General features: G+C 36.3%; 1 protein-coding gene across 5 annotated transcripts in view; it reads left to right on the top strand.

The window, feature by feature from the left end:
* Window positions 1–21071, top strand: part of MED23 (mediator complex subunit 23) — a 40212-nt gene extending 19141 nt beyond the window's left edge. For 4 of the 5 annotated variants that reach the window (XM_049801432.1, XM_049801431.1, XM_049801433.1 and 1 more), the window contains 18 exons: window positions 24–167; window positions 1658–1803; window positions 2341–2586; window positions 2763–2905; window positions 3479–3653; window positions 5320–5483; window positions 6634–6758; window positions 7258–7463; window positions 8378–8558; window positions 9521–9691; window positions 10956–11172; window positions 11892–12128; window positions 13555–13720; window positions 14672–14744; window positions 15829–16043; window positions 16909–17029; window positions 19106–19237; window positions 19953–21071. In XM_049801432.1, the coding sequence (XP_049657389.1) occupies window positions 24–167; window positions 1658–1803; window positions 2341–2586; window positions 2763–2905; window positions 3479–3653; window positions 5320–5483; window positions 6634–6758; window positions 7258–7463; window positions 8378–8558; window positions 9521–9691; window positions 10956–11172; window positions 11892–12128; window positions 13555–13720; window positions 14672–14744; window positions 15829–16043; window positions 16909–17029; window positions 19106–19237; window positions 19953–20126 (3036 nt within the window). In that variant the 3' untranslated portion in view covers window positions 20127–21071. Of the gene's footprint in view, window positions 1–23; window positions 168–1657; window positions 1804–2340; window positions 2587–2762; window positions 2906–3478; window positions 3654–5319; window positions 5484–6633; window positions 6759–7257; window positions 7464–8377; window positions 8559–9520; window positions 9692–10955; window positions 11173–11891; window positions 12129–13554; window positions 13721–13916; window positions 14607–14671; window positions 14745–15828; window positions 16044–16908; window positions 17030–19105; window positions 19238–19952 lie in introns of those variants that run through there. The other variant, XM_049801435.1, reaches the window with a different exon arrangement.
* Window positions 21072–21287: the final 216 nt, after the last annotated feature.

Here is a 21287-nt window from a genome sequence, read left to right as displayed (position 1 = left end):
CTGTTACTGAGTGTTTTTGACAGTTGGCAGGACGTGGTCTCATTAAAGGAAGAGACCATCTGATGTGGGTGCTACTCCAGTTCATCTCTGGCAGCATCCAGAAGAATGCACTGGCTGACTTCCTCCCAGTTATGAAGCTTTTCGACCTCCTGTATCCTGAGAAGGAAGTAAGTCTTCTCTCTGAAATTAAAAGTTTTATTTTTTAATTCAGCTTGAGACCTTCATATGTCAATATTACTATCACTCTTGAGTCACTGTTACAGCAGTGTGCTGCATAGTTGGAGAGAGATGTTTCATAATTAAATGAAAATTTTCAGGATTTCCTCACTATGTTTTTCCAGCAACCATGTTTGTGCAGTGTTTTTAGGGGTGAAAAAGACTTCTGTTAACTCTTGTCTTCCTTTTGACTAAGGTTTTGAGGAGTTTGTTAAAATACTGAGGATACTATTAATGAATAACGTGGAATTTTATTGTTACATCTGGGCTGTAACAGAATAATACACTGAGAGATGCTTTCAGGTGCAAAGAACGGAACATGACACTTTAAATTTGTTTTGTAGTAATGATTACTTAAAATTGATTCTGTGGTAGCAAATCAAATCCTAGTCATACTCTGTACATTCCTCTAGAATGAAGGTTCCTGAGGAAGGGGGAGTTACGCAAAGTTCTTAAAACCTCCATCGTGACAGCCTTGTCAGCGTGAAGTCCTCATTGCTTACTCTTATCATAGTGCCTTCTATAGGGCCACTAGACATGTTAATGTGTGGTGTACCAAACTGATATGTAGCAGTTTTTCCCCTTCTTAAGTTAATGTGGCCCACAGAAATTCTTCAGTACAATTTGTTTCATGAGCTTGCAATTGCTTTTGTCAGTCCAAAATATGGGAAGAATGATGGGACTATTTACTTTAACTGTAGTGATGGGCTCTGAGCTACACTTGTTTAAAGTGTTTGTGAGGCTAGGGCATTTCTGAGGATTCAATTTCACAAGCAGTTTAAATGTTATCAACGGCTGTTGCTCTTAAGAGGATGTGTCTTACTATCCCCTTGATTATGCATTGCTGCTGTCTCCCTTGCGCTTGCTATCGGTGGTGCTTGTCCAGTAGTAACTGTACCAAAAGGAAAGAAATGTGAATGTTGGCAAGACAGCCAGGGTGCCTTTTCCAATGGCAGTAATATACCTGAGTCTGTAGCCAAAACCTTTTGAATTTTGGTGTGTTATCTGTTCCTTTTCATAGGAAGTGTATTTATCTTTAAGTATAATGGTTGGTGAACCAGTGAGTACCTACTATGGAAGCACATACCATAACTGATTTCTGAATAATGTAGAAGTGTGAGGCTGAGAGTAAAAGTATATGCTTTGTAACTATATGTGTCTTGAATTTGTATACTCTAAGCATCAACTTCCATTTGCTGAGGTCTTAGATTATTTGTTTGTTTGTTTGTTTCAGAATAATTACTGAGGTCCAGGTCTTTTCCACAGCTCTTGATTTAAAATTGCATATACAGATGAGGGTAGAATCTGTTCTTTAAAAATGTTGCGTTTGGCGTTGCAAGTCAGAAAAAGAAAAACTTCACCTCGTGAATGCTGGCTGCCTAAGTTGGTTTTCTGTACGTTAATACATGCAATATGTCACATTCGTGTGTTCTTTCTTTAGTGTATTCCCGTACCTGATATTAACAAACCCCAGTCAACTCATGCTTTTGCAATGACCTGTATTTGGATTCATCTGAATCGGAAGGCCCATAGTGACAACTCCAAGTTACAGATTCCCATTCCTCATTCTCTTAAACTTCACCATGAGTGAGTTTTGGGGGGGTTGTTATGTTTTGATTTGTCTAGACATAAGAGAGTAGGAAGCTCAAAGTCTGTATTCAGAATGTATTGTGTGATAGGATGCTGTATAAGGGTTACCAAAGGAATGAAGCAGAACTAAGAAAGAGCTCAATGTCAAAATATGCTGTTATCATGCAGCTAACAGAAATAATATATTACATCTAAGATTAATAAATCTTTTTTACTGATGGAGAATCTGAAAGAAAATTGACTATTTTGTTTTATTATGCTGTGGTTTGGAAAGCGTGCATAAGCAGTACATTGGGTTAAGTTTTTTTTCAGAAAGGTGATTTTTAAAGTGTATTTTTTCCTGAGGTATTTTTCTGATACAGGAAAATTGTAACACAGTGTAGTCGTTTTGATGTGGTGCAATTAATAAATATTTCACTTTTTCTACTATTTTGCCATGGATTTTTTACTGGGGTTTTTGTGGGTGTAATCCTGGAATGCATGCGTATTCGGCTTGTGTCTTTCTACTTAATGTTTAATCTCTTTGGCACACAGGTTTTTGCAACAGAGTTTAAGAAATAAAAGCTTACAAATGAATGACTACAAGATTGCCTTGTTGTGCAATGCTTATTCAACCAATTCAGAGTGTTTCACTTTGCCAATGGGTGTGCTAGTAGAGACTATTTATGGAAATGGCAACATGAGGATACCTCTTCCAGGGACTAACTGCATGGCATCAGGGTCTATTACCCCGTTGCCAATGAACCTCTTGGACTCACTCACAGTTCATGCCAAAATGAGGTACAGTATGCAGCTAGCATTTTTTTAACCTGTAAATCTGTGTGTAACTAATTATCATCAGGAAATCTTTCCTATGTCTGTGCATGTCATGTGTAGATCTGTTTGTTTACTTACTAAATTTAGTAACTTTCAAGTCCTTGTTTTTGATTGAAAAATACTTTCTGTCTTTCCTTCAGTCTGATTCATAGCATAGCTACAAGGGTAATTAAGTTGGCTCATGCAAAATCTAGTGTGGCCTTGGCTCCTGCTCTTGTGGAAACCTATAGTCGCCTGTTGGTTTATATGGAAATAGAATCCTTGGGCATCAAAGGCTTTATCAGTAAGAAAGAAACCTTTTTTTTCTCCCCCCCCCCCCCCCCCCCCCCCCGCTTCCTTTTGTTCAGCAGCATTTTCTTGTAATGGAAACTAGAGACCATAGTAAAAATGAAAATCTAATGATGCAGCATGTTGAATACATGTATAAATTATTTTAATAAAAAGGAAATTGTAATGGTTATCCTAGTGCTGCATTGAATTTCAGATGAGTGTGCTGCTCTCCCTTTATGCCATCACTTGTATGGTCAGGACCTTCCTAGTTACACTGCGTTGTGCAAAAATATGCTTAACGGAAAATTGTAAGCAAAGTTACTTAATTAGATGCAAATGATACTTAATTGCACTTGTTAAAATAATTTGCATGTCTGCTGTATATGTTCATTCAAGAGATTGAGTTCTACACTTTCACAGCATCTTCAGACAGTGCTTGTACATGCACTCTTTGGAGATAATACAGTTTTCAAATCAAATATCTGACTTGCAGCCTAATATAATTGTCTATCCACAGTGTACTCTGTAGTTGTATTTTGAAGTGCAATCACTTGGAAAACTTACTTTACAAAATCTTTTTCCTAAGGTCAGCTCCTGCCAACAGTGTTCAAATCTCATGCATGGGGAATTTTGCACACTCTGCTAGAAATGTTTAGCTATCGGATGCATCACATCCAGCCTCATTACAGAGTCCAGCTGCTCAGCCATCTTCATTCCTTGGCTGCTGTGCCACAGACTAATCAGAACCAGCTTCATCTGTGGTGAGTGACAGTTACCATATTTAACTGTAATCTCATATTCCTCCTTCATCATAAGTTGAAAGCTGCGTGAGAACTCTGTTTAAATTGGACATAAGAACTTTCCAGTCTTATGGGAATTTGTTCTGTGGCTGAATTTTTTGTGGTATCTCAGCAGGTCATGTTTCAAAAATACAGTCAGGTATTAGTAGTAGTACTCTGCAGAGTTGCATGAGGCAGCGTCTTGCACAGATTTGGCAGCAGTGTCATGGCTCAAAACACAGGAACGCGCACCAGAACTGTCATGTCAGGAAGTGGTGGAAAACTGTTGAGCTTCTTGCACTGGAGATAAAGGGCAATGCCTGCTACTTGTAGTCACAGTGATTGGCTTATCTGCCAGTGGGACTGTGCTTGCTTACTCCTGTAGCAGATGTTTAACTCCATTACAAGAGTTAAGTTGGTTCCACTTAATTCTTCAGTGATGATAATTTTCAGTCAGATCAGAGAAATAATCTGATTCATCCTGCAGCTGTAAAGGAGTTGGCGCAAGGCTATAGTGGTTTTATGTGAACCTGAGTGGAGAAAAACTGTCACTGCCATCGTATGATGTATGTCTTATAACAGCATAAACTATGGCTAATTTAGATACAAGAAGGATGAAAGAGCTGGTTAAAGAAGCTCTAGAGTTGATAATTCTAGGGAAGAGCTTTGAGTTTAACTTACTGTTAACAAAGTTGAAGGGTATGAGATTCAGTTTGTATGTAGAATCTGGGGTTTGTTGCAGAAAAGTTGGGGAAAAGTGTCCATTCACTCTTAGAGTAGAATAGTTCTTGTGGGTGTATGTGAGGGTGACAGAGCAACCTCATTATTATCAGTTCATATTAAGGAAGTCCAGTTACACAGTAATTTCTTAGTCCAAATTGCTCAGTTGCTTATCCTTCATCAAGAATAAAGAGAACAAGTAAAGACAAGTTTCTCCTTAAATTCAAGGTCTTGCTCTTTTTATTCACCTAAATCTTGTTTTGTCATCTTAATCTGTGAAATGTGGATGTTGATCAGTCACTTTTGATAAGCACTGCATGCAACTAGATTGGAGTAAACTAACCTATGGCTTTGGCATTTCAAAGACACAGTGTTATAAAAAAGCCTTTTAAATTACTTCAAACTACCTGGTGTGAGAAGTGCTTCCAACTAGAGTACTGGAAAATAAAGTGCTTTTAATCAAAAGCAGTACTTCCTAATTTCTTTAATAAGGACAATTTACTGCTGTCTGCTTTAAGGTGATAGTTAGCCTTGAAACTTCCCATGTATTATGAATGCCTTTTTATTCTGTTTTTGCATATATTTATTTATCTATGTGTTCTTGTTCAGATGAAGATGTTCAAAAGATAACAAAAGCGGGGGGACTCTAAATTGAAGATACTTGTGGCTCTTTTTCAGGGGCTCTGCACTTGGAATTTTCACTAAATCAACTTTTGAGAGTTTTATTTGAAAATAAAGTACTTAAATAGTTGATAACAATTCTATTAAAAAGTGGGAAAAGCAAATTTTTCCAAAAGGTTAAGATCACTTTCAAAATAAAATTTTTTGTTTATCTGAGGCAGAAAATGGAGGAAAAATAGGTATTTTGGGAATCTTAGAAGCTGCAGTACAAGCATTATTTGCTAACTGGACTGTTTCCTTCTTTCAGTGTTGAGAGTACTGCTCTAAGGTTAATCACAGCTTTGGGCAGCTCGGAAGTCCAACCACAGTTTACACGATTCCTCAGTGATCCCAAAACAGTTCTTTCAGCAGAATCAGAAGAACTCAACAGGGCTTTGATCTTAACTCTAGCAAGGGCAACACATGTGACAGGTAATAGCAGTACTGTGAGATAACATCTAAGTGAAAGCTGTAGTCAAGCCATTTTGCTAAAATACTGTTTAATAGAGTATCTTTGAAATGACCCAGTCATAAAACATATCCCATACACTTCTGGTTTTGAAACAAAGTCTGATTTTAATTTCTACCTACTTGTTTTTAGGCAAAAAGCTATTATTAAAGCAGTAGTGAAATCAGACATTGTTTAAAAGTTTATTTTAATGCAGAGGTACAGTGTGACTAGTTATTTTTTACTGTCTTATTTTCAATTTCATTATTTTAAATTTAAGTGTTTGGCTTGATTACGGATACATGCCATTTAAAAAAAAAACATGGAATGTTCACAGCAAGTATGTTGCTCATGTGGGAGCCACCCCCGCTACAGCTTACCTTTAAGAAAAAATAGTGTGTGGTTTGGGTTTGCTTTCTTGGGGAAGAGAGAGGGGGAAGCTTTTATTGTGTTTTGTTTTAACAATGTGCAATGACATGGGTCAGGTTTTTGTTAGTTTTGACAAGGGAGATGTCTTCTCTATTTCCTTTTTTTATGGTTCTAGTCTGCAGAGTCGCTGGAGAGTTAGAACAACTGATTTTACAAAAAAACTGGTAGAGGTGATTTGAAAGAGAAAGGGCTTCTTTGTGTTAGTTCTCTTTATTTTTTAACCTTTGCTCAACCTTTAATGTTAAATCAACACTAGGTTTGGGGGGGATGAGGTTTGTGTTCTATTTCTACAGCTTAATTGGGAAAGGTACTGCTGAGCAGCCTTTTTAAAGAAATATAAAATGGCATCTGGCAATTTCATCATCATTATCTTCCTCAGGAATTTTTTTTTAAGTCTAATTAGACTTATCAGCAAAAGCTTGTCTTACCTTCATTACAGGAAATTAAATAGAAAATCTTAAAATAATGATCGCTCTATTTCTAGCTCAAAACCTAAGAATAATTTTGTTATTGTTAATAGCATAAAAAAATAATATCCAGCTTGTTCTATAGAGTAAATAAGATTCAGAGAAAAAGGATGGGAGAAGTTGGGCAAAAAGGAAGCCCCGTTGAACTAGCAAAGCCTTGATGTATGTGACTGCAAAAGGAATGCCAATAAGAAATGGTTTTTTGTGTGAGATTCTAATATCATCAATCCTTTTCTAGACTTTTTCACAGGCTCCGATTCAATTCAGGGAACTTGGTGCAAGGATATATTGCAGACTATCATGAGTTTTACTCCACATAACTGGGCATCACATACACTAAGCTGTTTTCCAGCTCCTCTGCAGGTAATGGTTTCAAACTGATGATTTTCTAATTGGAAATACAGAGAATTTAGTCACTTAACAAGATCCTTTGCCTTTTGCTAGTTGGTGAGATTCTTCCCCTGACCAGACTACATTAATCTCAAGTCTCTAAAGAACGCAGCATGATTGTAACCATTGCTATTTCTTCAGAAATGCATTAGCTTCTCCTAGAGTATTCTAAGGCCAAGTTTGGCCAACTGATACTTCTGGTGGAAGGTAAATCAGATCTTTTAAAAATTTTAAAGAAAAAAAAAAAAAAGGAAAAAAAAGTTGAAGCCTTTTTTCTTGTGGCAATTTGTCATGTAGCTTTGTTAGTGACAAAACAGTCACTGTGGTGTCAGGGTGAAGCAACAATCCTACCTAGTTGGTTTGTGTTGTACAAGGAAGTAGGAGCTCATAAGGTGCTAAGTCAGGCAAAAGTTTGCCTGTTCAGATGTTTTATTATAGGCTCTCAGTCACAGCAAAGCCTACTTTATTTCAGGTATTCTTCAAGCAGAATAATGTACCTCAGGAAAGCCGTTTTAACTTGAAGAAGAATGTGGAAGAAGAATACCGAAAGTGGAAGTCTATGACCAATGAGAATGATATAATCACACACTTTTCTATGCAAGGTTCACCCCCACTTTTCCTTTGTCTCCTATGGAAGATGTTGTTAGAGACCGATCACATTAATCAAATTGGCTACAGGTGAGATGTAGCCAAGATGTGCTACTTCAGAGTTATTACAGTAGCATTCTCAGTTCTGAGGACATAGGCCTTGTGCATTAACAGCTTGATTTGTACTTTATTAATTCAGAGCATGGAAAAAAGCAGTGGAGCGAGGTATTAGCAAGCATATCATAATAATTGTGCAGTGTTTAAGATTGGTTACACCACATAGTGGTCTGCAATGCATATTCTTCCTGGTAAGAGACAAGGATGTGAGGTGTTTGAATTAAGCAGTTTACTTGTAATGGCAGTGTTTCAGGCAATCTGAAATAGTAAACAGGAAATATAAAGCATTTGTTTACTTTGCCTTTATACATGAATAAAGGCCAAATATTTTTTTCAAAAAGCAAATGTTGGATTAAGATGAAAATTTTTTGTAGAAGTAGTAGTCCTACAGTTTGTTTACTTGTTCTCAGTAGTAACAGCATCAGCTCTAGCTGTGAAAAATAAATTCTTTCTTTTCAGTCCTTGTTAGATCTGTTGAAACAATTAATATTTATGATAGCATTTGTTACTTTTCTGTGCAATGAGGAAATACCAGTATTTTAATGCTATGGTTATATTAAAACGCATACTGCAGGAAGATAAAGGTGAGTTGCAGAAGATCGTCCTAAAAGTTGTATAACTAAAAATGCGTAAGGCAGGTGTGGATTCAAGGCAGAATACTATAAATAAGAATTGGTGAACTTGAAGCATTTCTTCTGATTCGTATCCAGACTTTGGAAATCCGTTGCTCTAAGGCTTTTTTTGCTTTGCTTTGGGGTTTTCTTCAGTTCATTTAATAAAGACAATTGTATTAAAACCTACTAACTCTTATAAAATAGACCAGTTAAAAATGTATTAAGAACATAACAATTGCTTGTTTTTTTTTTTCTTTTCTTCTTTCCTGCTAGAGTGTTAGAAAGAATTGGGGCCAGAGCTCTGGTGGCACATGTCAGGACATTTGCAGATTTCTTGGTGTATGAATTCTCTACCTCTGCAGGAGGCCAGCAGCTCAATAAGTGTATTGAGATTCTCAATGACATGGTGTGGAAATACAACATTGTAACACTGGATAGGTTGATACTGTGTTTGGTAAGTATTGCCTTAGAAGATAAGGCACCAGTTCTTCACACAATCTGCTTTCTGAGTCACTTTTATAGGAACAATCTTTTTAAAAATGCATTGGTTTTAAATAGCGACTATTTGCTAACCCAATAATCAAGTAAAATAATAAATTACTTCTGTAAGCGATGTAAAACTCAGTCTTACAGTTCTCTGAACCCTCAGGGGAAGCTTTTCTTGGTTATTTAATGGCAACCATTGAATTGGTGTTATTAAATGTTGTTATTAGTGCTTTGGGTCTCTGATCTCAGAGCTATGCAATTATTTCTGCAGTCTGAAGAGGTAGAAGGGATGTGGCATGCCACGATTCAGAAGCAAATGAAAAATATTGTACCCATTAGAGTATGCTTTCTTTGCTTAGAATTCAACCTGTTTCATCAGAAAAGTTAGAGAGAAATGGCATTCTCTGTCTTTCCAGGTTATCCTACAAAATAAACCAGAACTCACCTAGAGAGAATTAAATTTTCCTTTAGTAATTATCCTTTACTTATATTTTAAAATCTCATCTTAATGTAAAGCTGGTTGTTTGAATTTTAGTTTGGTTTTCAAACTGAAATCCAAACATGTCAGAGTGGCCAGAAGTTTGAAGCAATCTTAACTTCATTATCATCACTTGGTTATTTTCAATAAGAGAACTGACAGCTAAAAGAGAGCTAGAATTCTTGGAGAACATGCTGTCACTGGGGAGTTTGTAAGGCTTTCTTCCAATGGAATAAAAAATGAGATGTGTACTTTTCACAGGAGGTGATTGAACCTGCCTCTGTTCTATGTCTTCACTTGAAAAAATAGAGTTGAAAGACGATGTGCTCAGTGTGAATTTGTGTGCAGATGTACCTAATGTGCAGCCAAATCTGCTAGCCAATGTTTAGGGGTTATAAAACAGACAGTAGTGTCAACTGTAATTCCATGTTTTCTGATCCATTTTGTTTAAGGCTATGCGTAGTCATGAAGGAAATGAAGCTCAAGTCTGTTACTTCATAATTCAGTTACTCTTACTCAAGCCTAACGATTTCAGAAACAGAGTGAGTGATTTTGTGAAGGAGAATTCTCCGGAGCACTGGCTGCAGAATGACTGGCATACTAAGCATATGAGTTATCACAAGGTATCAAAGCTAATAAAATTCTTTTATTGTAATACTTTCTGTGGAGTAGTTATCAGCCAGAGAGTGTTTTGTCCTGTAAATGACAGGACAGCTCTGTCAATTTTTGGAGTTACTTAGTAAGTAATTTATTTGGACTAGTATAAGAAAAATTAATCACTATATTTATGTAATAGCGTTAAAATTATAATGCAGTGATATTCAAAGATAGAAGCAGCTGAAGAGTTGGTTGGAGATTCATTCCTGCTCATCTAAATCCCATCGTTTTAAAATCTTGGTTTTACTGAAATTCATTTAGAACAGTTTTTGTGCATCAGAGAGAAGGTATTTCCTTCTAGTGTTCTATGACTATAACAATAGTTAAACCTATGCTTTCTCCTAATTATTAAAGCTTCTTCCACATCCTTTGTCGCAAGAACATGATGTCCTGTTATGTTAGGGAAAAGAATTGCTGAGATTTTAATGCTGCTGTAAACATAGTGGCGTCTGCTGGCTAGAAAAGGATGTACCAATGGAGTGTTCTGTCAAATGATAAATCAACGCTGAGATTAAATAGATACAAGCAAACTCTCATGTAGCTAAACACATACAGAAGCTGATCCAGAAGCTCTTTGATCTGTATTAGCCCTCTGCTTTAGCACTCTGCTTTGGCCGTACAGTGTCTTTTAACAGTGCCTAAAAGCATAAGGGTAGCAGGGAAGCAAATTGTATTAGCTTGGGAAGTGCTCTGACATGGCTGCACAGATACTAGACCCAATCTGCAATATAGACATTTCAGTCACAGGTAAAACACTATAAGCTCAACCTTCAGCTGTACTCATCTGGTATTTGAGTACACTCTGGTTCTTTCCCAGGGAGTTATTACATGCATACTATGTCTAGTGTTCTGATGCAGTATATGATGCAGAAACTTTCAGTAGTGCTGATTTTTCCCTAGGTTTTCTCTTAAAATACTTGACAAGGGGCACATAAGTGCTAACTGCTTTCAGTTTTGCCTTGGGATGCTTAATGTTCTCATGCCCATTTAGAGTGGTGGTGAAACTTTGTTTTGTTTTGAAGAAGTTGTTATCTACTAGTCTAATAAGTAAATAATTTCACTCAGAGTTGAATTTTCTTCAGTAAGCTTTACAGTGAAATCATCTCACTGCATTCATATCTGATAATGATGGTTATGAAGTGTCTTTTTAAAGCAATGTAGACGCTGAATATTTAATGCACTGCTTTTAAGGAAGGAACTTTTGATTTTGTTGGATTTCTTTCCCTCCAGAAATATCCTGAAAAGCTGTATTTTGAAGGCTTGGCAGAACAAGTCAATCCCCCAGTTCAGATCCAACCCCAGTACCTACCAATTTATTTTGGAAATGTATGCCTGCGCTTTCTGCCAGTGTTTGACATTGTAATCCACAGATTTCTGGAATTGCTTCCAGTGTCCAAATCACTAGAAACTTTATTGGATCATCTGGGAGGTTTATACAAATTCCATGGTAAGTTGTCTCTAAATATAGTTTTATTCCTGTTGCAATCATTCTATTCTCATTCATCTCCTTCGTTCATAATTTTCATCTACTAGCACAGCAGTGTTTTAATCCTTCCCTATTCTGTAAGCCGTGTGTACATTTCCACAGAGAGGTACAATCCCTATTCGGTGAACTTCAGCTTACTAACAGTGAACTTGCTTTTATTCAGGTAGCTCTTGCTAATTCATGTTTACTTCACACCTTTCCCTTTTGTTCCCTTCTAGTAGTACCTACTTGGACCTGTGTCCTAACAATGCAATTCCTCCATCTATCCTTGTTTAAGATTCAAATAACCTGATTTTTTTTAACACCTTTTTAACAGCACTTTTATAATAGGGTTTTGTATAGATGTCATTGCTATGTTATGCCCAGACAATTTACAATATTCTTTCTTTACTATGACTTCATACCTGGATTCTTCCTATTTAATACCTTTTATATGAAGAGATGATTTAGACAGTTTACTTACAAATATATTAATATTATCATTAATATATGAACTGTTAGTAATAGTGACTTTCTTTGCTCGATTTCTACCATTCTGCACACGTTAAAGTACAGCTTTAATACATACAGCTTAGTCTTGTAGAGCTTTTGATTTTAATTTCCTGTTTGCCACCATAGACATAATAGTGATGCTAGGAAGTTATTTCTGGGTTTTGTTGTTTTCCTTTTCTTCTTGGCAGACCGTCCAGTGACTTACCTGTACAACACTCTTCACTATTATGAGGGGCATCTCAGAGAGCGCACAAACCTCAAGAGAAAACTTGTTCATGCCATAATTGGCTCTCTCAAGGATAATCGCCCACTAGGCTGGTGTCTAAGTGACACTTATCTCAAATGTGCTATGAATGCCCGAGAAGAGAATCCATGGTTTCCTGATGACACTTACTATTGCAAGCTCATTGGAAGACTAGTAGATAATATCCTTCTTAAAGTTTGCATTAAGTAAGCTGTGCCAATGTCTTATAGCTTCACTTCATCAAAATATAAAGTTCAATTTCTGTCTATCCTGATATGAAATAAAGCTCGGAGTCTTTATTTAGCTGCATATATCAGTCTAAATTCGTATTAGATTACTTCAATGTACTTTTTTTTTTTTAATTATTATTCTACACAGGGACTGTGCTGCCCTAGTAAAAACATCTTGAAAAATATGGTGAAAACAAAGTACAGTCTTTATATAAATACTTCACTGTTTAATGCATCACTTATAAATACAGATACTCATATTTATGCATTCTGAATTGAATTCTAATTGCCACATAAAATCAGCTTGATACTAAGCATGAGTATTTTAAAAAAAGTGTAGAAAATGAGGTTACTTTTTTCTCATGCTGTTATCAATATTACTAAAAATAACATATAAGCAGTGCCAGATTTAAGATAGTATATAACTAGCTGTGTCTAGTTGAAGATTGGTATATGTGCTGTTAGCAACTGCTGAGAATCTGTTTTTTAGAAGGGAAAAACTGGAAGTTATATTTTTAACGCAAACCTACATTTTCTGAATTGCTGCCTTTTATTAGTTTTTTACAGTTATGACTACAGCTGATTTAAATTTCTATGGAAATAGCTGGTGAACCCATGCATCTATGTTTTTAGAGAACAGCACTAGTGGAATCTCCCTGGATATTCTGGGTCAACTTTCTGGGTCACCTTTATGGAAGTTGACCAATTTTCCGGATGTTATGTGTCTTCCTTTATTCCTCTTCCCGAACTTGCCTTTCTTTTATGTGTAACTTGAAAGAAGTTTATTAGGTCTCTCTAAAGAAAGCTAAAATTATACAAAACCCTTCTTTTATGCAAATGTTAACAGTGTGTTCAGAGATCTTTTTCTATATGTAGCTCAAGTAAGTTAGTCTTGGTTGGGAAAGTAGAATATTTTCAGAGACTAAGCAGGTGCTCATTTTGCATAAACTGTTACCCTAGAAATCTGCTAGAAGATCATATACTGAAGCAAATTAATACTTTCAGATTATGCAGAGTAGAAAATTCTTGTTATTTTCATATTCTTGTCTTGGAAGCAGATGGTAAATGAGATGGTTGGTGTTGGTTTGTTTTACCTCTTAATCAGGGAAATTTATCCTCTGCGTGACCTTGTGTTTGTAGTGTGTTTATAGCTATGTATTCATGCAGTCCTTCAGTGATTGAGCATCATGGCCTTATATTCATACTTTTGTCCATATGTCTTATTTTTATGAAATGCCATTGTTTTATTTGTTCTCAGTAACTTACCTTTCAATTCAATTCAACTTGGTATGTGTGGTGTATATATATATTTTTAAGCAGTGTGCTGCTTACACTGGTCTGTGTTGGGGCAGCTTTTTTTTCCTTAATCACTGTCACCTATGGCAGGCAAATCACCCGGTCCATTTCCAAATTGTGACTGGAGATTCAACGAGTTCCCTAACCCAGCTGCCCATGCCCTCCATGTTACCTGTGTTGAGCTCATGGCTCTGGCTGTTCCGGGGAAGGATGTGGGCAATGCGCTACTGAATGTTGTGCTGAAGAGGTACGTTGGCTCTCTGAAACTGTTTTCTACAATATATAATACATAATTAGAGATTGCTAAGGTAGTCTGTGGTACTCATTTTCTTAGGTTTTTATAATTTTTTAATTAATTATAAATACTTGAAGTTTTATAGATAAAGGACAAACAAAGCTATAGGGATCTCTCAGAAAAGTCATGTTATATTTCTGTGCTGTAGTGGATTGTGTGTGCTTCAGGAACAGTTGATTCAGCATGATCCCCTTAAAAGGCAGAAGGATGACCCCGCACAGGCAAAGAACTTATCCAGTGGGTTCAGTGCCAGAGAGGCTGGAAAAAGTCTGGCGTTCTTTCAGCTGTGCTGGGAGGAGGACATTTTATCAGTTACTATCACAGGATCTTTGAACACAAAGAAAGGGACAGGAAGCATTGTCAGGACTGAATCCTCCTGATGCTAATGTAAAATCAGAGGTACTCTGAAACAAGTGGTATGCCAAGGCTAGCCTTTTGTCATGATGCATTAAGTTTGACCCATAGCTGTCTCTTGCTCAGCCACTGTGAAAAGAACTGAAGTGAAAGAAAGGACCTAGTATTCTTGCAGCGATTCAGATGTCATCTTGGAGCAATGACAAACTGAAATGATTGGTTTTCAGCCTCATTCAGCTTAGTAATGTATTATTGTTAGCGCTGTTTGGGGCACATGGAAGAGTCAATAAAACCTATTTGTTAGGAAGAACAGTGTGATAACAGCCTTTGAAGCTACTAACACAAAATCATGCCTGAACAAAGTTTTGCAAGCAGCATCGCAATGGCATTTATGCTGTCTGTTGGCTCTTCTAAATACCTGTATATGTGTAGTTCTCTCAACTTGAGAAATATTCTTTGCCTAAGTATACCTTGTCTTTAGGTGCACCAGAAGCACAATTTGCAATTGTGAATTTCAGAGCTTCAGTTTTCTTTTTTCTCTGTCTCTAGTCAGCCCCTGGTGCCAAGAGAGAATATCACAGCTTGGATGAATGCAATTGGACTAATAATCACAGCCTTACCAGTGAGTCAATATCTTGTATTTTAAAATAAAAAAATCTCTTCTTCCATGTAAGGTTTATCATCTTTCTAGAGTATGTTGTGAAAGCTTCTGCAGTTTGCAATGTGATAGCCAACATCTGTAGATTCCACAGAGAGCTATTCAGAAGGCTACTTGTATGTTTGAGAAACATCTGCTCCTCCAGAATGGAAAGAACGACCAGGTTTTCTGTCTGTTTTTTATGTTTTGAGGCTAGGGTGAAAAGAAGTAAATCACTCCTACATAAAAACATAGTTAAATGTCACGTGTAGTATTAATTGAGAACTGGAACTATGAAATAAGAAGGTCTGTAAGGATTCTGATGCAAATCTAATTTCATATTAAAGCTTGCACTTGCATATCCTGTATCTCTTAAACCATATAAGTGACATACGCCTACAACTGCAAAAGCAAATGTATGCAGTATTAGAGTTTGTATATTGGTGGAAACTTTGATCTTCTGAATATAATGACTGTTGTAACCTGACCAGGACTGCCTGAATAATTTTGATCTTGCTTACCTGTTGCTTGTATGTGCAACAGATAGCCTTTCCTTTTGCTTCTTTTCCCCAACAAAATGGTTCCTTTTCTTGGAAGAAGGCCAACATGGATTTAATCCTTATTATTTTTATAAAGCTTCTTATGCTTCCTGTTCCCTCTCCTTGCATCCTCATCTATATTCTTCAACTTTTCTACTGGTTTTTGTTTCCTGTTTCCTTCTTGGATTTTTGGTCTGTTTGTGCCAGAAAACTCAGAAAACTCTCAGTCTCCTTCCATTAAGGCTTTTTGCTTCTGCTCTGCTTCTCTGGAGACCTATGTATTAGCTGACTAAATAATTCAATTCATGAAATACGTCTTGACAATGCCACACCCTCGAGCGTGCCATATCCACTAACATGGATGCTTTCTGTATTGTGCTGCTTAATTTTCATGTTTGTCAGACAGGGTAGTAAACTACTATGTAGTCAAAACCTTTTTAGAAATGCAATAATAGTAGAAAGAGTTGAGGAAGCGTTGTCTTACATGGTGTTCTTCTCAGAAGCAATTCTGACTTTTTTGTTTTTTCTAGGAGCCATACTGGATTGTTCTCCATGATCGCATTGTAAGCGTTATCAACAGTCCCAGCTTGACATCAGAAACAGAGTGGGTTGGTTACCCATTCCAGCTGTTTGATTTCACAGCATGTCACCAGTCTTATTCCGAGATGAGTTGTAGCTACACTTTGGCTTTGGCACATGCTGTCTGGCATCATTCTAGCATTGGACAGCTTTCTCTCATTCCTAAGTAGGTGTAAAGATATTTGATGATTTAATTTGTCTTTTAAATTCCATGCATATTTTAAATAATAAAGCTGTACCTGTAGCACTTAAACCAGCAAATACGTACAGGGGAGCTCCAAAACTCGCCAGATAGATCACAACTTTTTTTCCAGCTCCCTTTTCCAGTGACATGACGCTTGTTATCTGTAAGCTTCGGGGCTTTTGTCTAGATTGTGACTGCCTTTAATGAGACATTTTTTATCTTGGTTAGCTTTCATGCTTTTATTCATTTACATTTTTCTTAAACCATTGACTGTAGCATATTCCAAAAGCATCAACTGTAATCAGTAAATGTATCCTTAATTCTAGCAAGTACCGTCTACTGCATGTTGAGATGCTTTGCTAACTGAAGGATGTGGTAATGGTCCACTTAATCATTAAAGCAAGTAAAAAATACCACTGCATTACAAAATTCATTAGACTTTCCTCAGTGCCGTGTTAATGAGAGAACTAAAAGGCTTCACTTACTAAGTCTTAAAATATTGAACAAAAATGAAGGTGGTATGATGTATTCCTCTCAGTTAAGCCTGAACCTTGATTTAAGGTTAGTGTTAAAACGTCAGAGGACAGCTTTTTGACTGTGTGTAATGTTCTGCTGAGCTTAGAATCATTGCCTGTTCTAGTCCAGTAATAATAGCTGGAAATGTTCTAGCACTTCACTGGAATAACTAATATTTAAATAACTAATATTTGCAGAGCTACACTGTATTTTCTGAAATGAAGGCCCCAATCTGTGAGAGAGAATGTGATGTTTTGGCTAGAATTTGGGGTAGGGGAAAGAAGGAAAAAAAAAAAATATCCATTTGAAGCAGTGTCTTGAAATACTACAGGTTCCTCACAGAAGTATTGATACCCATAGTGAAAACAGAGTTCCAGTTACTCTACGTTTACCACCTTGTTGGTCCTTTTCTACAACGGTTCCAGCAAGAGAGGACACGATGCATGATAGAGGTAAAGTGTAGCTCTTGGTCTAATTTATACAGTAAATATTATGTTAACTTTGCTATTATATTACAAAGCAGAATCTGATAGAGATCTTTGGAAAACATTCAGAATTAAATTCTATACAAATTAAATAGTATTTTCAAAGATCTGAATTGCTGAGTTGGTATTCAGCTACCCAGTTAACTGTCAGCTCGGTTCAGGATAAAACAGTTCCTTTTTTTTTCTTTCTTTTTTTTTTTTTAAACAAACAAACAAAACCCCAAACAAAAAAAACTATAAAATACAACCTCCAAAATAGCAAGCAATACATGCTTTCTTTGGCTTTCAAGCTGCATGCAAAATATGTATCAGATTTGCTGCCTGTTTTAAAAGCTTATGTGCAGGGGAAGGAAGCCTGCAAGAGCTGAATTGTGAGGATGGAGGAGCACAAGCTGTTTCTTACCTTCATCACAATGTGGATAAGGGTAGGGGAGGAGGCAAGAGATGGAGCTAACCAATAGGCAGATGAGCTGAAAAACGGCAGGTAGCAGAGACCCTTTTAGAAATAAGAGCTTAATTTGGGAATGCAAAGTCTTTAAATAGCTGTGCTGTCAGTATATATACACTAAGTCTCCATGTCAAGTATGCATCTTGTCTCCCTCTAGAGTCTGACCAACATAACATACAGATCTGCTACCAGTACTCATTACTTTTTCATCCCCAGTTACCAATGTCTGTGCTGGGGACTACACTCTTAACCTTCTCAGGTCCCCATTAGTTCCTGAGCTGCAACTCTCCCCACCCTAACCCCCTGCCCTCAGTTCTTTCTAAAATACTTAGTTTGCATACATTTTCCTGTGAAGAAGTCAAAAACTGTAGGGATGCATACACAGTGGGAGAAGAGTTTTGTAACTTTTGTTCCCAAGTTTTTGGATATATCATGAACACAGGATACTGTAAGAAACTGTATCAGGTAGTTAAATAATCATATGGCAGTGTTTCTGTATATTTGTTTACATATTTCCTTCAGTTTTACCTCTGAGTTACAGCCTTTTCTGGTTCTTTTTAAGTATACTTTGGAATTCTGAAACAAAACCTACATATATAATTTTTTAGTAATGTTTTTTGGGTGGGTTTTTTTTTTTTTTGGTCTTAAAGCTACAATAGACGTAACTCCATAAAGCAGTGCTTAAGTAAAAGTACTGAAGAGCAACAGAAAGTACTGTTTAGGCATGGAGCAGTATAATTTTATAGATTTTGGTATAATACTCTAAATTGCTAGTAAGTATTGCTTTGACTGGTTTCTTCCTTCTTCTGTCAGGAAGCAAATTCTCTCTGTGCCTGCATTCTCTGTATTGAACCAAAAATATAGGAAAAGTTAAAAAGCTGCCATCTTCCCATGCTTTTAACATTCCCGTACCACTCCTTTTTCTTTGCAAGGAGTTGATTTCAGTGTGAGGAAATTGTGAGGAATTGCTACCCTCAGAGTATGCAGCGACTATCATGTGACTTAAATGACCAAGCACAAAGTTCAGATTTCACATAGCCATCTTTAAATGGTCCTAGGCACACGTATGTCTGCACACAGCACTTCCTTAATAAATATATTGAAACACTGTAGTTGTAAACTCTTTGTAGACAATGCTTGAACCATTAAAATGCACTGTATGCATTTGCTGAAGACCTTGCTGGAGTCTGTATACAAGCTGAATGCAATAAACTGTAATATCTTCTCTCCAGAAGACTCAAATCTTGTGCCAAACTTTTCCTAGTTATTTACTAAGGTCTACTTCTGCAAATTTTGTAGGCACTTACTCAAACCATAATGCAGTCAATGATGTTTAAGCACTGATTATGTAGCATGTACCAAAATACCATCATTGGGCTCGCTGGAAGTTAACTTGGGAAAATGGGGTAATTTAGTTAAGCATAATGGGATGAGATAGACCTGCCTATTTGCCCTTGTAAGAAAGTAAATAGTTAGGAATCACAGATACTTAAAAAGTAGTACATATATTTATTACACTGTTTAACTGTATTTCTACACTAAAGCATTTTAAAACCTGTGTTCATTTGGGGTGCTTTTTGTGTCTGTGGAAACAGATTGGAGTGGCATTTTATGAAATGCTCCTGAATGCGGATCGGTACAGCTCACACCTGAACTACATGGATCCTATATGTGACTTCTTGTATCATATGAAGTATATGTTTACAGGTGATAGTGTGAAAGACCAAGTAAGTAAACAGTAGATATTGATATTTCAGTTATCTTTCTTCCCATATAGCAATTTAATCTTTTTATGAATTATTTTCATAGGTAGCAGTACAACAAAATGCCTAACAGTTGTCTAGTGTCTGTGTGCAAACTAGGAAGTTGGTGCACTTCTACACATTTAGAAGTTTTAGATGCAGAAGACTAGGTATCTCAGATTTCATGATTAATTTCTGTAGTCTGAAATTTAAGCTATAGTTTGAGGGTGCTTTAAGTACTATTATTAAAGCAATCACTAAAAAATAAAGCTGTTGGATGTTTCATAGCTTTTTCTCATTTCAACCTATACCTTTTAAGTTTTTACCTAATTTCTGATTCATTAATATAACTTGACATGTGATAAAAGCAAGAATGCATCCATGTTCAGTGAAAAATTGTTCACCCGACTTTAGTTTATAACAGCATGTACTTTTAAAACTGTCAGTTGTGTGAATTGTTTTGCAAAGCTTTCATGTACAACTTTTACACCAGGGAGGGTTTTTTTCAAGGTTAGTTATCAGAAGAGGTCCAAAAGTTATCATGGTAAATAAAATATTAACATAAATACCTCTATTTACTATATCTTTTTCCTTTATTTGTTGTGTTAATGTGATGTTTGTGTACACTAGTGACGTATGTCAAAATACTCCTGTTTTATCCATGCATTTCTGTCTTTTTTTTTTCTTTTTTTTTTAACAGGTTGAGAAGATAATTTGTAATCTAAGACCAGCTTTGAAACTGCGGTTACGCTTCATAACACACATCAGCAAAATGGAACCAGCTGCTGTTCCACAACAACCTCTCAATAACGGGTCACCAGCACAACAGCCTAGCCAAGTGCCTGTTAATGTTGCTTTGCCAGTAACACAGTGAAATGAAGTGTTCAGTTGGCCTTGATGTGAAGGCTTCCTTCTGTTACTGATCAAGGTGAAACATCATCTGATCTGAAATCTGATATGCTGTATGAAAGGAAGGAGAACCATGTACAGATTTCTGCTTCGTTTTCTTTTGCATAATGAAGCTGTCTAACTATGCCACAGTCTTCTTACCTGTGTGTATCAGACACTAGATGAGGTATATGTTGCCTTTCTCTGAAAGCACTGAGTAAAGATTCTTCACAAGCAAATACATGGATTTCTGAAGAGTTTACAATATCCTGCTCCCTATACTCGTTTGAGTCACCTGGATTTTTCCTTTCTTTCTGTCTGTGATATGAAAGGACACTCAATGTATGTAGTGTAGTAGAAAATGGCCTTTCTAAATTTAGGTTCTGCGTTATTAAAAATTTCTATTCTTGTTGTCCAATAGAAGAATTTAAATTCGTTTTGTCTTTTGGGCAGACAAGTTAAGCCTTTACACAGAAATGCTCCTAGACAGAGAGATTGCATCAATTGTATTGAGTTAATTGTAACATCTTTCCAAAGACTAAGAATGAGCCTTTGAAAATATTTGTAAATTTTTTATGTACAGTTTACATTCAACACATGAGCAGTGGGTTTGATCTAGTGTCAATTACCAGACTGTTAGATTACTACCAAGAGGCTGTCTCTAACGAATCTATTGGAAGTCTGCATATTCAGTTCAAGCTGTGCTGGTTCATATTTTATCTTTCTGATTTGGGAAATGGTGTAGTTTTTATTAAGTAAGTCACATGAATTTTATTGATATCTTACTATATTTGAGATTTGTATAATATTTTACCTTGGTTTGTGTCCTGTGTTCAGCAGGCTTTGATAACAGAATTGAAAGGCTCAGTGTTTTGTAAATACTCATCTTGTTTGACAACTGTTTTTAATTAAAAAAAAAATAAAATTAAAAGACTGTATTAGTATTGTTAAGCTTGTTTATTTTCCATACTCATTACCTTAAAAATAAAAATTGACCATAGCAAGTATACTTACATGTCCCAAGTTCTCTATCAGCTTTAGAATAATGCCATTTTTAACCTCTTACACACGGAGTCCAGATTAGTAGGGTCAGGTCTGATTTATATGTCTCCGTAAAAATTTAACAGTTATGAAAAGGAGTTGTTGA

Source organism: Accipiter gentilis, chromosome 5 (genome assembly GCF_929443795.1).
Source record: "Accipiter gentilis chromosome 5, bAccGen1.1, whole genome shotgun sequence".
Lineage (NCBI taxonomy): Eukaryota > Metazoa > Chordata > Aves > Accipitriformes > Accipitridae > Astur > Astur gentilis.
The sequence above is the reverse complement of the archived record's forward strand: the minus strand, read 5'-3'. Positions and strand labels throughout refer to the sequence as shown.